We start from the raw sequence: 14790 nt of genomic DNA on the forward strand, positions 1-14790 counted from the left end.
TAAAAAAGGGAAACTGTTTCCCATATTGTCGATATTTTCAATTGATCATCAATTAGTAATTTTTTAAAATCTATAATAAATGGAATGTACAATTCTCTAGCTTGAAAGACGCGGCAGATATTATTTAATAGATTAAATTCGATACCGTTTTATCTAAGCTAATACAACTTGTACAATATAATCGTTCACCAGATCAGAGAGACAGAGAGAGAGTGCAGTGAACAAAGGAATTTAAAAAAAATGAACTCTGTTTTATACCTTTCGTTATACATCTCTTATACATTTTAGCTATCTATTCTTCTAGATATAATTTCTTAATCAAATAATCAGTTCGTGATAATGTCATTCACATGTGTCTATTTGCCAAAGCAGTGTCCAGTATATAAGAACGTCTTCGCAAATTTTTAGAAATTATCGATCTTTCTCGATATTAAGCAAATGAACTAAGTGATCACAATAGAATGATAACATCGCACTACGCTTTGGATGCAAGAGTGTTCATTTAAAATAAGGATGGGGATAGGGATGAAGGACGGCTTAATATTGGACTAGTGCATTGTGTTGTCAAATGTAATAATGCCACGTAATTTATTATTTAAGATTTGATTCACAGATGTGCTTTCTGTAAAATTACCTATGCATATTTTAACGATCAGATAATCATTAGTGGCATTGGAAATCGGTGTCCCGGGACATTATTACAATCCCTTTTAATTGATATGGAAAACGCTATCGATTTCTTACATCTGAAGTTTCTATATGTACTGTCGGAAAGACGCATACACACACATGCATGCAGGAGTTAAAATGACTTTTCTACTACCAAATATATAAATGGGACCAATTAAGTCACAGTATGAAGCATGGCTGAAACGTGATAGATATATTTAAAAAGTCATGAGTCTGTATATATTTTTATCGATGTATTGAATTTATAACTATTTTAAATAAAATGATAATGAGTCGGATAATGCGGAATATTTTACATAACTACAGAAACGGGGAAATTTTTAATTCTATAGTTTCATAAACAAGTTTCACCAAACACTTCTGTGTTTCGATTTCAGTAGTAAAGTTTTTATTCGTATGATTTTCAATACATTGCCGACACATACCTTCAATGTATTAACCATGCCAGAAAATACACTAATATTGAATACAATAGATTTCATTAACATTTTATTTTATACAAATTAACATATCTCAAACATATATCTAATTTGGCTGTTTAATTGTTGTGTCAATAAGTTACAGCATCTACGACAAATGCAGGCAGTGGAAACAGTTCAGATCTCATTTCATTGCCATGTGAGAGACGATTTTTGATATCGATAACTATACAAAACATTGATATGTGTCTGTAGATAGCTACACATAACTTCTCTTCAAAATTTAAATTTGTTTGGATTTTTCATCAAGATGGCTTCTGCAGGTTTGATTTAAATTTATATTTAATTTATTTTATATTCATTTGATATAATCAATATATTTTAATAAATGTGCGCTAAAACAAAGAACCATATTCAATGGAAATTTCTCCCCTCGTGGCTTCTCGTTTGACACGTAATGTGCACTTCACATGAATGCGTGTATGTTGGTTCCATATATACATATGTACGTACGTACATATCTGCTAGCGCTATTCATCGCAGTTATGTATGTATGTATGTGGAACATATTTACTCGCGTATCTTTATGAAAGGAGAATTATTTATTGTATTAATTTTCACAGAAGTGCAGTGTATATAATATTAAGTTGATGAAAATCTTAGAGAACATATCTAATTTTTAAATATAAATTTTTACTTCTTAATTTTCAGGCAAGAAAGGGAAAAAGAATAAAGGAACTGTTATTTCGTTGCAATCGTTTCTTTCCAATGGTGATGCACCCGTAGGAACAACACAAGTTTCAAAGAAAGTTCGAAATTTAGATGGTGATGAAAGTGATGATGGAAGTCATACGTTACCTTTAGTTTATCAGCTACCAACCGCACCTAGAGCAAATAGAATATTTGATGATGACTCTATCCCCCATAAGCCACCCTTTATAGCTTATATTAATAATTTACCATTTGATGCCAGTGAGGACGACATATACGATTTCTTTGGGAACATTAATCTCGCTTCATTAAGGCTGCCACGGGAAGACGGTGAAACTGGTCGGTCTAGAGGATTCGGCTATGTTGAGTTGGAAAGTAGAGAGGACTTAATAAACGTGCTAAGTTTGCCGGATCCCTCAATCAAAGGTCGCCGCATTCGAATTGAATTGTCTAATGAAAACGATCAACAAAATCGCCAGAAAGGCAATCGTCGCTTTGAAGGATTTGGAAATTCAAGTGAAAATCGCGATTCTGGAAATTGGAGACGGGATAGTCAAAATAATGGAAGCAGCTTTGGGGGTTACTCTGGAAATTACGATCGCAGCTTTAATCGTGATCGGAAACCAATTACAGAAAGAGAAGAAAATAATACTCCTGGTTCATGGCGTACAAGCACCCGGCAGCCGTCCACAGATTTTTCGCCTCCGCGAAGGGACCGTGATCAACCATCCGATAAATATCGCCCTAGGAGTGATATCAATGTACGAGAGGATACTGCCAGTTCTGAGGAAAGGCCAAAACTAAATTTAAAACCTCGAACACTACCAATGCCAGAAATAGTAACTAAACCAGATGATGAGCCAGTCAACGAAATTGATACAAAAGTCAATAACAAACCAAGTGGAACACCTTCGGTGAATGTGTTTGGTTCGGCCAAGCCGGTGGATACCGCTACAAGAGAACTAGAAATTGAAGAGCGTTTAGCAGAAGCTCGACGACAAGAGAAGGTGCGCCATGACGAAGAGGTTATCAGTGAAAAGTTGTCGGAAGTCCAACTCGATAAAAATGATAGTGAAAATGCTAATGCTGGAACTATAAGCTGGCGCCGTACCCAGGAAGTTAGTGATGATACCAAAGTTAGTCAAGGTTAGTTGTCAGTAAACAAATCTGTCTGTGAATCCTTGATTATAAATCCTAAATAATCGTTTACTATTAAAGGTGAACGACGACGCGACGATCAAGATTACAACAAATTCAACAAACAGCGGGACCGAAATGATAGGTAAAATATTTTACATTTATAAATTAAGCTTAATATTACATAATATAAGCAAGTAAGTTTACTCTACTTTACGCATAGGTGCATTGAGAACATTCCTTTGATAAAGTTAGCTAATAGTTATATATGTATATACACAAATACAATCGCATTTCTTTTAATATTGGGTGAACGAGCAAATTCATCAAGAATCCAACTTGTCTTTCTTGTGCAAAACTTATTATTGAAACTACGAATAAATGTGCAATTAGACAGCTATAAATGCTACAATATCTATATAGAATACTTTACACAGTTGTGCTCGCTATTGATCCAAGTTTTTATGTAATAGATGTGCCCATATTCATTATTCATAGACGAATATTATTTATATTGAATACCACCCCATTCTCTTAGTGGACCTCTCCCGTCTAGAGCTCTATTGATTTTTTGTTGTTCCGTAGTCAGTCAAACCTGATAAATTACACAACCTTCACAATCTGCAAATTATTAATATTTATAATAAAAAAAAAATATATAAATAATATTTGATGATATAATTATAATAAATATATTAATTATACATATATACTATAAAGTCCATTAATTTTTCCTCCATTATATCGTTAAAATCGATATGTAGACTTTCCTTTGCCTAACATTACTTGGATATTATTAGATGTGAAACGTAACGTGCAGTTCAAGGTATATATTAATTCGGCACTCCCGAGCGGCAAGCCATCAGATATTAGTCAAAATTAAAATACTATTCTCTAAACAGCGTAGAATAACTTTGTAATTAATTTGAGCAATATTTTTGAGAAATTTTAACACATATGTGCCAGAGAATATAGAAGAAAGGAGAAATATTTTGACATCATTATGGTTGCTAAACTTATTGAAACGCATAATAATTAAATTGCTGTGTTTTAATTTTGATTTGGTTTTTATCAGTTAAACCAAATGGTGTGAAAAGTAACTAGACTTTTAATTTAATGTTTTTAAATTGGACTTCGAAAGTAAAACGCTACCAATGATACAAAAAGACTTCTACTATTGTAACCTATAATTAGTATAGCTGATTTTTATACCCTGAACCCATTTTCAATGGGGAATCAGGGTATAATGGTTTTGTTAAATGTATGTAACAGGCAGAAGGAGGCGTGGCAGACCCCATAAAGTATATATATTCTTGATCAGGGCGACGAGCTAAGTCGATTTAGCCCTGTCCGTCCGTTCGTCCGTTCGTCTGTCCGTATGTTTGAACGCGTCGATCTCAGAAGATATAAGAGCTAGAGACTTTGTTATCGATTAAAAACATTATCGAAAACCAGTAATAAATTTATATCTGCTACATCTTTTAAGCTGCAATTTATACAATTTAGTTCTTTGTCAATTTACCCCCCTCCTCTAATTCACCCCCTCACCCTCACATTTGTAAAAGGCGTATTTCAAATACTAGAGACTTGTGCTTTGGCAAATACATGCATATTTATGTTATATTCATAATCTGATAGTTTCATGAAGATAGTCCATCCACAAGAAAAGTTATTAAACAATTAATTTCCCATAGTAAGCCAACACTGCAGCCAATGCGTGTTTATGCGTGCGTACGTATGTCTGTGTGTGTGCGTGTATGTGTACTCATGCGAATAATTATTGAAATATCAGTTGCTCGAAGAGTTCAGGGGATCTCGTAGTCGAGCAGTCTCGACTAGAGCTTTCTTACTTATTTAATTATAAATAATCACCACTAATTTTGAAATATGATTGATTTAAATTTTAAGATCGGAGAATACGAAAGCAAAAAATAATCAGAACCACGAAGGAAGAATCAAGGAAGAAAACAAAAATAAGCGAGAGCCCCGTGTTCAGGCCAGGAATACACCACAGCAGGGTGAACCTGTAAGTATGAATATCATAAAAATATTATATTTAGATAGATTCAAAAATATAATAATTTTTATCGAGAAACTTAGACCACCTTGAAATTTTTCACTTAATTTAGTTAGTTACTTTTTAGGTAATATCACATATTTTTATTTACTACTACAGCACAGATCATAGATGAGATGTTAATTTTCCTAAAATATATGAATCCATGTTATTAACAATATGCAACTAAATAAGTAATCAATCAGATGATGACCAGCTTCTATAAAAATTTCTGTCCTCTATATATATAATTAACCTTGTTATTTTTAATGCACTTTCAGATTTTGCAGTCTTCCAACAAATATTCTGGACTTGACGATGAATCATCCGAATAAAAACTATTTCTATATTTGTAATAAACGATTAAAATAAAAAAAATTAACGAACACATTTTACAAGTTAAAAATAAAATCACATTTTGAAACAAATCAACAATTAAATAAAGTCAAAATTTCAACAATTTTGTATGTATTCATTTTCGAATGCTTTGGGAAATCATCCATCGAAATTTGGCATTTGCTTAGATGGTATGGATTTTGGTAATATAGATAGTGCTTCTGTTCTCCTAGCCCTTGCTGAAATCATAATCTAAACTTTTAACAATACATTTTTCTTTGTTCATTGGGAAATCACAGTTGAAAGACTATTTCGGCATGTTTTACCATTGGATTGTCTACATCAGCAGTTGCTATGTTCAACAAAACCGTGAAATAGTGAAAAAAAAAAAAAACAATACATTCAGAATCATTGTTGAAGAAAACCATTGTCCACCAAGAGATACTATTTGATGTCTTCTCCTGGCCAGCCACCAAACAAGTAATACGACCGACCGCCTCGAGCTCCATAACTAAAGTGATCATATTGCAATATGCAAGGAGAGCACATGATAAGAATGCTCTAACAAGCAGTAAAATACGCTCTCTCACTTCTCTCACATACAATACAGTAAATTTTAATGATTTGTAGTCATGAGAGCATGAAAGCAGCAATGACATGGTGAGTGTTCCACGAAGTCGCTCTCGAGGCGTATATAATTATATTCTTTTGTCTTAATATTACTTAGTGATAGCGATGATTAAGTCTGAGGTGTCGAAATGGTAATTTTTATTAACGTTATTTATAAAATTTGTACATGAATTATCAAGCTTCTTTATTTTAGTGTAATAAAAACAATTTTGTTAACAATTTGTAACTTTGTAAATTCAGAGAAAGGCACGATAAATATCGTGGTGTTTTGGAAGCTATTTTCTTCGTCTTGTATCACAATTGCGGCGTTACTTTTCTTTATTATAAAAGATCCGAAAAGTGGTATTAATCATAATCGAGCCAAATTATTGGTATTTAAACTTATATTTGTTGGAATGTAATCAATTCATCAAATTTGGTTCATGCAACATACAAATTCATTCAAAATTCACTCGTAAAAGTGTTTCTCAACCCATCGAGGCAATGTAAAGGCAGCCTCATGGATATTACTTGAATAGTATTTTAAATTGAGAGCGTCAATTTCAGATTTTTCAAATCTCTTTGCTGGTTTTTCGAGCTTTCGGTTTGCATCCAGTGAGCCTATAATAAAGCCAATATGGCCACATGGATAAGATGGAACTGATGTGACGGCATAGCCCACTTTTGGAAAGTGGAGAGAACAGCCCTTCATTGTTTTCTTGACATAGTCGAAGTCTAGCCAGAAGCTGCCCGCTTGAGAGCATACAACGCCGCCTTCCTTCAGGGCTTGCTTCAACAATTCGAAATAGCTTTCATGGAACAAGCTTACGGCAGGTCCAACTGGATCCGAGCTGTCAGTTATGATTACATCAAATTCATTTTTGTGATTTTTCATATACTCAAATCCATCGCCAATAGTTAAAACTAGCTTCTCGCTGTCGAATCCACATGCCATAGAGGGCAAGTACTTCTTAGAAACTTGGACAACACGATCGTCAATTTCCACTTGGTGGACCTCCTTAACTAGTGGATGCTTTACCACTTCGCGTGCTACGCCTCCATCACCGCCACCAACAATCAAAACCTTTTGAGGGTTCGGATGAGAGCAAAGTGGCAAGAAGGATATCATTTCCTGGTAGGAGAACTCGTCTCTGGTAGTGCACTGAATGATTCCATCCAGTATCAGACATCTTCCATATGTTTCACTGTGAATAAAGAAATTACAATTTGTATGTTTTTTGGATTTCTTGAACTACAAAAATTAAATTTAAATATAATTAATATATATATTAACGTTGTGTTTTATATAAGTTTTTCCTCTCGTGTTTATATTACTTCTCTTACAAATTTATTTTCAGTATACTTAATTAAACAATGTAAAACACACTTTTGTCCCACATAATAAAATAAAATAAATAAAATATATAATGTAAACTACAAATACATGAAAATAAATAATAAATAATATAAAATATATTCTTTATATTTTTATTTATTCCTTTGAAAGAAAAAAAAAATTATTATTATTGAGCAAGACGATGATTAACATTGGTGGGTCAACTAAAATGGTTCAATGGATTTGAAATCAAGAGATAACAAGCTATGGAAGTTTTGTTGCTAAGACGTGTCTCTAGATGTTGATTACGTACATATGTACATATTTACAATACATATGTATATGACAGATTCCGCTGTCACTCGTGGTCGTTTACGAAGCATACTATTTAAGTGATTTTGGTTTGAAATACGCTAATATAAAAACAAAAAATTGTAAAGCTTGAGTTTGATATACATCTGTATATTATAATATTTATAATTTAGTGTCTAACAAATCTTAATTTCAAGCTATGTCAGAGATGAGAATCTTTATTTTCACATTTGTCTTACATAAATGATTAAATTATCTCTAAGCAGAGCTTAAGTCTTTATATTTTATTAACTATTTAAATAACGACATATTTGTTTCTATATATGTACGCATGTTTGGGATATTTATGACGTAACAAAATTTCCTTTGAATGTAACCCCAGCTCAACTTATAATAAACGGTAATATTTACATTAGTCTTCTATGGATACAGTAAACATTTACATGAATTAGAAGTTGTCTTGAATGAAACTCTATTAAATATTGAATACTTTTTAACTTCTGATAGTTATATCAAATCTGGTTAGTGATCAAATCCTAATAGCAACATTTTACTTACGTCTCAACCACTTGAATATCTTGAAATTCAGACTTCTCTTTATGAAGAACTTCTTTAACTTTTAAAGAAAATGATTGTCCAGGCCATAAGTCGTCTTGGATTTCACTGAACCAGCCTTTTGAAATTAAATCCATTTATGAATTTTGCAAAGGAACAACGTTAGTACTAATTAAATTATTTAGATTAATATCAATCTGCGTCCACACACATCTGTGTTCAAACTGAGTTCGATGTAAATCAATGCAACACGTGGCTTGTGGCAAAGTTACCGTATTTTAAAAATACTAAATAGAACAATTATTGATAATACTAACAATTAATGCAGGTTTTCTATACCCTTAGCCCATAGTGAGCAAAAGGGGTATATTGATTTGCTTAAAATGTAAGTAAAGTCAAAATTCATTTATAAGCCTATTTTTTTCATATTCTATTTGAAGTCAACATATTCTATATGAAGTCAATTTGTTAATCACAGACAATAGAACCTCGAGACAACTAATATACTATATGATCAAAAACAAAGCATTCTCATTTCATCCAAAATTATTTATGTGTACACCCTGCAATTTTAAACATGGATATATATTGTTTGTTTCAGATTTTAAAAAATTCCTAAAAGTGTAACAAATGTTTTTATTTGTGTCTGCATTCAGTTGTTGTTGTTTGTTCTAAGCAAATGTAGTTAGTGTAAACGGACATAAAACTCGATAGCATCGGGCAATTCTTACTAATTCGATATTTTTTAAATATATGAAATACATCGATATAGTGATGTACATAGATATCGAACATCTCTAGCCAATTGTTATATGAACTTGGTGTTGTTGCGGTGTGTTAAATAACATGTGCACAGTTTGAAATATTCTTATTTGCTTATATATAAGTTGTTTTTGTGCATTTGTAGGCCACTAATATAATTATGGAGGAATATGCACGTGAACCATGTCCATATCGGATTGTGGACGATTGTGGTGGTGCCTTTGCCATGGGCTGCATAGGAGGTGGTGTTTTCCAAGCAATTAAAGGTTTTAGAAACGCTCCATCTGGAATAAACAGACGAATGGTATGCATGTTCTTAAATATATACTATATATTTTAGCGAGCATTACATTAATGGATACATATACTTAGTCTAAACACTGTTAGGCAAAAGTATGAGTTATAAATTTACGGGTTATTTTAGACAGAAAATTTGGGAATGTTCTGCCTTTTTATAGTTCAGTTTAGCGTGGTATTTTAGTATCATTTCCAGAGATTTATTTTATGGTTCAAGGCTTAATTAATATATTAGGACATATTGATCAATTGAAAACTTTCCCTACAAACAATTCCTAATAATTTGTATATTTCTCGAAATTAAGATCACTAAATGTATTTCATCAGTTAGCAATTGGCTTGCGTTCCTATTTGTTTAATCCAGTTTTATTAATTTTTAGTTTCTGTTTCTATACACTTACTAGCTCCTTATCCTATAAGAATATAGATCATACATATGAATAGGAGTATATGTACATGTTTATGTATATTGTATATGTTTCTACATGGGATCAAATTGTATACATTTTGTAGTATGATTGAGCCATAAAACTAGATAGTAAAAACTCATTCACATTTAAGTTTCTGTGCATTATTGTTTATTATTTAATTTTTTGTAATACTAATCAAAAATTCGACCTTATTTTTAGATCGGAAGTATAGCTGCAATAAAATTGCGCTCACCCGTAATAGCTGGAAATTTTGCTGTTTGGGGAGGAATGTTCAGTACAATCGACTGCACCTTGGTTCATTTTCGAAAAAAGGAAGATCCATGGAATTCAATTATAAGTGGGGCTGCAACGGGAGGAATTTTGGCGGCGCGAAACGGTAATCTATTCTTAAATCTAATCGCATTGAGGACAACAGTGCTGTTACATTATTAGTAATATCCAACAAAGCGGATGTCAGACTTCAATTTACAGAATCAAAATTAGTTTTATTTATTTGATGGCAAACATTGATGGCTTTCGTTTACAATGCGATTATAATTTTGGTCACAATACTGTCAAATGACCTCTGATTAAAGAATTAATTTCCCAAGCAAATTTACTTGCTTACATAGACTACAGAAGTTAAAATGGAAAATATGATTGATATCACGTTGTAAACCAAATACTGAGTGACGCAGTTGGTAAATTATTATATATGTATATAGTATTGAACGAATTTTTCGATTCAAAAAAAGACAGAAAAATTACTTTTGGAGGGTCATTCGGTAATCCATTTTTCGTTGCTGGAATTTGCGTGCTTACAGTATTAACATCACTTGATTCATTCTACAATAATTCTAAACTTCTAAACTAAACATTACTAAAATGCCCTTAAAATTGGTTGATTCATCCCTAAGACAATTGAACAATTTTTCAATAGAATCTCCGTGTTAATTCTATTTTCAGGTATTCCCGCAATGGCTGGAAGTGCAATCATAGGAGGAGTGTTGTTAGCTCTCATCGAAGGTGTTGGCATATTATTTACAAGAATATCGGCTGAACAATTTAAAAATCCATCCCCGCCAACCGAAGACCCAGCTGTTTTGGGTGATTCTGTAAATAATTTCGGGTTTGGTACATCTAACAATAAACAATATCAATAAATGATGTTCTTCCTTATTTAAGAATAAATTAATTTGTATGCACAATAAAACCTAAATAAGATTTTAAATAATTTTGCTATGCCCTGAATAGGTTTAGCTATTTACATTAGGTTTTTATGACAAACAAGAGGGTGAAATTATATACGTAACTCTATGTCGATCGAAGAATATGTGAATCCCTTTGTCCTTAAAGTTAGCATCACCAAAGCTCATCGAGGTGTCTTGCCTCTGAGAGTTGTCATTCCTAGGTACACCCATTAATCAACACTATAGTTTCAATAAATAATTTGTTAAACATTTAATAATAAATAATTAAACATTTTACTATGAACACAAGCAAGTATTTTCTAAATTGGCCTTTATCCAAGGAATAAATTTACTTATACGAGTATAGACCCCAGGGTATCCTTCGCGTCCGCAGCCAACACCCCACGATACAATACCCACTATAAAATATTTAACCCCATTGGATAATAATAGCGGTCCTCCACTATCGCCTTGACATGAGTCCATCTGAGGCCTTCCCGCACACAACATCGTTGACGTTATTCGTGTGCTCTTATATTTTTGAGTTCGGCATTCCGCAAGCGACATTATTGGAACTTTAACTTGATTAACAATCGAGGGCAGCTCTCCTCCTTCAGCAGTACGACCCCAGCCAACGACAGTTCCTATGCGGCCTGGAAAAAATTTGATCATTTTTTAAAGATTATTGAATTGAGGAAAAATAAAAATATAATAGCTCTTCTCTAGAAAGATGGCAGAAATTACCTGCGGGGTCATAGTTATATCGGGGTAGACAAACTGGCTTGATTATTTTTGAAAATAATATCGGTTTCCGTAGTCTAAGCAATGCAATATCGTTGTTATAGGTATCTGGGTCAAAGTTTTTGTGCTTTATGACAGCTGTAACGGCTCTTTGTATTGCCTGCGACTCCGAAGTTATATGTTGGTCGTGATCACCAAATATTATTCGAATTTTGGATCGTCTCAACTTTTTTATACAATGAGCCGCTGATATAACGTAATCTTTAGTTAACAAGGATCCTCCGCAGTGGAATTTCCCATCGTAAATAATGCGTGCCATCCATGGATATTGGTTTATGCCCGTTGGCTTTCCACCGACGATTCTATTTTCTTCATTAGAAAATCCGCAATCTATAAAGAATTTTTTAATGAGAGGGAAAGCTATGAGTCAGGAAGCTTAAGTGTTACTAAATACCATGAATCCTACATAGAGCTATCATCTCAAATCGCAGAAATTTGTTCATAGAAACATGTTTTAAGACATGTATATAAAACGTTTAAACTCTTAATCATACATTTTTATTATTCTACTAACGTCCTCACTAACTCGAATTAATTACTATTCAACTTTTATTATAACTCTACTTTAATAAGTCTCGTTTCTGTTGCAACTTGCGGTCACAGTAATCACACCAGTGTTTTAAGTACTACAGCTTTTAACACTTTACCCGAAATAAATCTCTCCAATAAAAAAAGAGACACACACACATGCAAATATACGCGCTTTCTGCCCAATTTTAGATTGAGGCCTAAGCCTATTGCTCAAAACAGGTCTTATAAGAGGTGAAAAGAGTCGAACGGTATTTCCGGACTACCGGCATATAAGCCAGGCACTTCAAATATATATATATATATATATATATATATATATATAATATATATATGACATATTATAATATGCCCACTAAGACGAGAAGAATCGGAAATTACTATATGCTTACGTCGAGACTAACTGACTTGAATACATTTATTTCTAAAAGAAACCTTCCGAAGAAGGTTTAGCCTACAGTCTAGGCTTATCGAGGCTTTTATAATGCCAAAATATTGGATTTTATTTTCGAATATGGGAAATTGAATGAAGATCAGATAGAAACTAAAGGGATATATACAAATGGATGTCCCATATTTATATAAACGAATCGAGCTTATAGATTAGAATTTCATAACATAGAGGTAGAACTAATTCTTGGCGTAATTTTATCCAACGTAAATAATAATTGTATGCATCATCATGATGACTATCCCAACATTGTTCACTGAGAAATAAAAGATATATTTTAGAAGAATATATTTAGAAGAAATAATAAATGTTACTTAGTGTAAGATAACAGTAATTTTAGCTGATGATAAATCTGATTAAATATCACTTTTAAGCACAGACTTATTGTATTCGATGAAAATGACGAAAACTGTTAGAAAGCTCTAGTCCGTAGTGCCTAGTTATTAACACTCAATATACACAGTTAATTATCGAAAATATTGCCAAAAATAATTGGCACACGCTCACTTTTCCCATAGCTATATACATATACATACATGTATACATATTTACATATCTATACGGTACATTGATGGGAACAAGAAACAAATAAGTTGATTATGAATATCTTACCACAGTCACAGGTTGATAGACTATTGTTCTCACTATATTCCCCATCGTCTTCTGTGTCCGCCAGACCAAAAGCGCTCGAGACCCCGGAGCTAATGCGAAAGATAGTATCAAAGAGAAATTTACTGGTTCTCTGTCTGTTATTTAGAGATATATTATGTCTCGCTAACTGCTCGAAACATGTGACACTTTTGTCAAAAGTCACCATTAATATCACTATGCAACATAATATATTCATCTTTATAATCGAGTAAACATATTTCCTAACTGTACATTAGGATTATTTCTTAGACTTTAATTCTGATTATTATTATATTTAGTTACAATTTACAAATGTAAATATTGTCGCGCGCCGTCAACTCGCCTAATATGGGAATGTAGAGTACAAACTGCCTAAAATAATACATACAACCAGGGATCTTAGTGTTTGTTTTAAAATATATTTTTGTTTTATCGTATCCAAGTTTACCTAAATAAATATTTAAAAATATTAATATCCGTATTAATAATGATAATAATAATTTGCTATCATTTTTCCGAATATATTTATTATTTAGGGTATTCCATAATTTTAATGATCAACATTATAATGTAATAATCGGTTTAAAAGATGATTTTGAATCTATCCATGATATAGACTCAATAGTAAGAATATATATTTTGATTTTATAAGCCACAAAAGTTCGACTTCAAATTTTAAACAAATTTATCATATTTCTATAGATACGTAGTTATTCTGAGCTTGTCTTTCTTTCGATAGCTCATACCATTTCAGTATTATCGACCAAATTCGATAGCTTGCTTTTGCTTTTTAAGCGTAGTTTGTTACAAAAAAAATGGAAATGTCAAAATTTTTTATTTGTCGCAAGTACTCGAGACTAGACCTTGATCGGTGCGATTAAAGTTATCGATAACTTTAAGCATATCCAATATGCATAGTGGATTGAGCTCAAAACTTATTGACTGGTCTCAGGGGACTGCTGACTGCTGATGCTACAAAATCTAAGCCAAATTTGAAATTACGACACACACTTGCAGAAAACTATGACAAATGAGACTGCGTGTATAAACTAATGAAAGGACTAGAGGACGCACAATGATAAGCTTGTGAAGAATTCAATAACTAACTACATTGAAAAATGTAAAAATCACTTGCCAATCTACCCTTTATCGAGAATAACAAAAGCACCGGCTAGAACGGCGTCACCTACTCGATCTTATCTTCAAGTAGTTTTAGTTAGTTCACAATCAACCACAATATTTATCGATCGCAAGACAATCGCGTGTCTATCATCAGACTATGCGTGATATATCCGTGTAGGCCTCCTTGCCTATCCCACAATGTGTCTCACTGTCTGTCTGCGTAAGATAAGCAAGGGACGAAAAATAACTACAGAAGAGCATCTATGTTGTCTATATGTAAGCAATATTTGATTAAACCGGAGCTAGAATGATTGCAGCAGCAGAAAGTGTTCCCATTGGTCACTTAATGCTCGACTGCAACGGCCCCTACCTGGCGCCAGGCTCAATATTTGAGCGCACCTTAGGCTTTGAGTGAAAGTAGACCTATATAAAAGGCAA

At 32.8% G+C, this 14790-nt stretch overlaps 4 protein-coding genes across 7 annotated transcripts; 2 read left to right on the plus strand and 2 right to left on the minus strand.

The window, feature by feature from the left end:
• Positions 1-1323: 1323 nt before the first annotated feature.
• LOC6572296 (eukaryotic translation initiation factor 4B3) lies at positions 1324-5403 on the plus strand. Its single transcript, XM_001998400.4, has 5 exons — positions 1324-1432; positions 1821-2966; positions 3039-3102; positions 4866-4983; positions 5295-5403. The coding sequence occupies exons 1-5, from the start codon at positions 1420-1422 to the stop codon at positions 5346-5348; spliced, it is 1395 nt and encodes a 464-aa protein (XP_001998436.2). The 5' UTR covers positions 1324-1419; the 3' UTR covers positions 5349-5403.
• A 692-nt stretch (positions 5404-6095) lies between these two features.
• Positions 6096-8408, minus strand: LOC6572295 (spermidine synthase). Its single transcript, XM_001998399.4, has 2 exons — positions 8165-8408; positions 6096-7163 (listed from the first exon to the last, which is right to left on the minus strand). The coding sequence occupies exons 1-2, from the start codon at positions 8296-8298 to the stop codon at positions 6428-6430; spliced, it is 870 nt and encodes a 289-aa protein (XP_001998435.1). The 5' UTR covers positions 8299-8408; the 3' UTR covers positions 6096-6427.
• A 484-nt stretch (positions 8409-8892) lies between these two features.
• On the plus strand, positions 8893-10861 carry LOC6572294 (mitochondrial import inner membrane translocase subunit Tim17-B). 2 transcript variants are annotated; one of them, XM_001998398.4, is made up of 4 exons: positions 8893-8993; positions 9069-9227; positions 9850-10027; positions 10597-10861. In XM_001998398.4, exons 2-4 carry the CDS (start codon positions 9084-9086, stop codon positions 10791-10793), a joined length of 519 nt encoding a protein of 172 aa, XP_001998434.1. In that variant the 5' UTR covers positions 8893-8993; positions 9069-9083; the 3' UTR covers positions 10794-10861. The 2 variants fall into 2 exon arrangements, with proteins under 2 accessions (XP_001998434.1, XP_032589730.1); XM_032733839.2 differs by lacking the exon at positions 8893-8993 and having other exon boundaries at positions 9000-9227.
• A 205-nt stretch (positions 10862-11066) lies between these two features.
• Positions 11067-13651, minus strand: LOC6572293 (trypsin-1). Of its 3 annotated transcripts, XM_044007587.1 has the most exons (4): positions 13534-13651; positions 13213-13301; positions 11565-11951; positions 11067-11473 (listed from the first exon to the last, which is right to left on the minus strand). In XM_044007587.1, the coding sequence occupies exons 1-4, from the start codon at positions 13614-13616 to the stop codon at positions 11118-11120; spliced, it is 915 nt and encodes a 304-aa protein (XP_043863522.1). In that variant the 5' UTR covers positions 13617-13651; the 3' UTR covers positions 11067-11117. The 3 variants fall into 3 exon arrangements, with proteins under 3 accessions (XP_043863522.1, XP_001998433.2, XP_032589724.1); XM_001998397.4 differs by having other exon boundaries at positions 13213-13609; XM_032733833.2 differs by lacking the exons at positions 13213-13301; positions 13534-13651 and adding an exon at positions 12269-12431.
• Between the last annotated feature and the right edge of the window lie 1139 nt (positions 13652-14790).

Source organism: Drosophila mojavensis, unplaced genomic scaffold (genome assembly GCF_018153725.1).
Source record: "Drosophila mojavensis isolate 15081-1352.22 unplaced genomic scaffold, ASM1815372v1 contig_19, whole genome shotgun sequence".
NCBI classification, from domain to species: Eukaryota; Metazoa; Arthropoda; class Insecta; order Diptera; family Drosophilidae; genus Drosophila; species Drosophila mojavensis.

Bases quoted from the DNA above. Each gene is read 5' to 3' on its own strand.
- LOC6572296 (XM_001998400.4), top strand. The intron at 3,103-4,865 runs GTAAAATATTTT...TTAAATTTTAAG, and splicing joins CAGCGGGACCGAAATGATAG to ATCGGAGAATACGAAAGCAA. The intron at 4,984-5,294 runs GTAAGTATGAAT...ATGCACTTTCAG, and splicing joins CACCACAGCAGGGTGAACCT to ATTTTGCAGTCTTCCAACAA.
- LOC6572295 (XM_001998399.4), bottom strand. From the start codon at position 8,298: ATGGATTTAATTTCAAAAGGCTGGTTCAGTGAAATCCAAGACGACTTA. The intron at 7,164-8,164 runs GTAAGTAAAATG...CTTTATTCACAG, and splicing joins GATATTCAAGTGGTTGAGAC to TGAAACATATGGAAGATGTC.
- LOC6572294 (XM_001998398.4), top strand. From the start codon at position 9,084: ATGGAGGAATATGCACGTGAACCATGTCCATATCGGATTGTGGACGAT. The intron at 9,228-9,849 runs GTATGCATGTTC...CCTTATTTTTAG, and splicing joins CTGGAATAAACAGACGAATG to ATCGGAAGTATAGCTGCAAT. The intron at 10,028-10,596 runs GTAATCTATTCT...TTCTATTTTCAG, and splicing joins AATTTTGGCGGCGCGAAACG to GTATTCCCGCAATGGCTGGA.
- LOC6572293 (XM_001998397.4), bottom strand. From the start codon at position 13,447: ATGAATATATTATGTTGCATAGTGATATTAATGGTGACTTTTGACAAA. The intron at 11,952-13,212 runs GTAAGATATTCA...AATTCTTTATAG, and splicing joins TCTATCAACCTGTGACTGTG to ATTGCGGATTTTCTAATGAA. The intron at 11,474-11,564 runs GTAATTTCTGCC...AATTTTTTCCAG, and splicing joins ATATAACTATGACCCCGCAG to GCCGCATAGGAACTGTCGTT.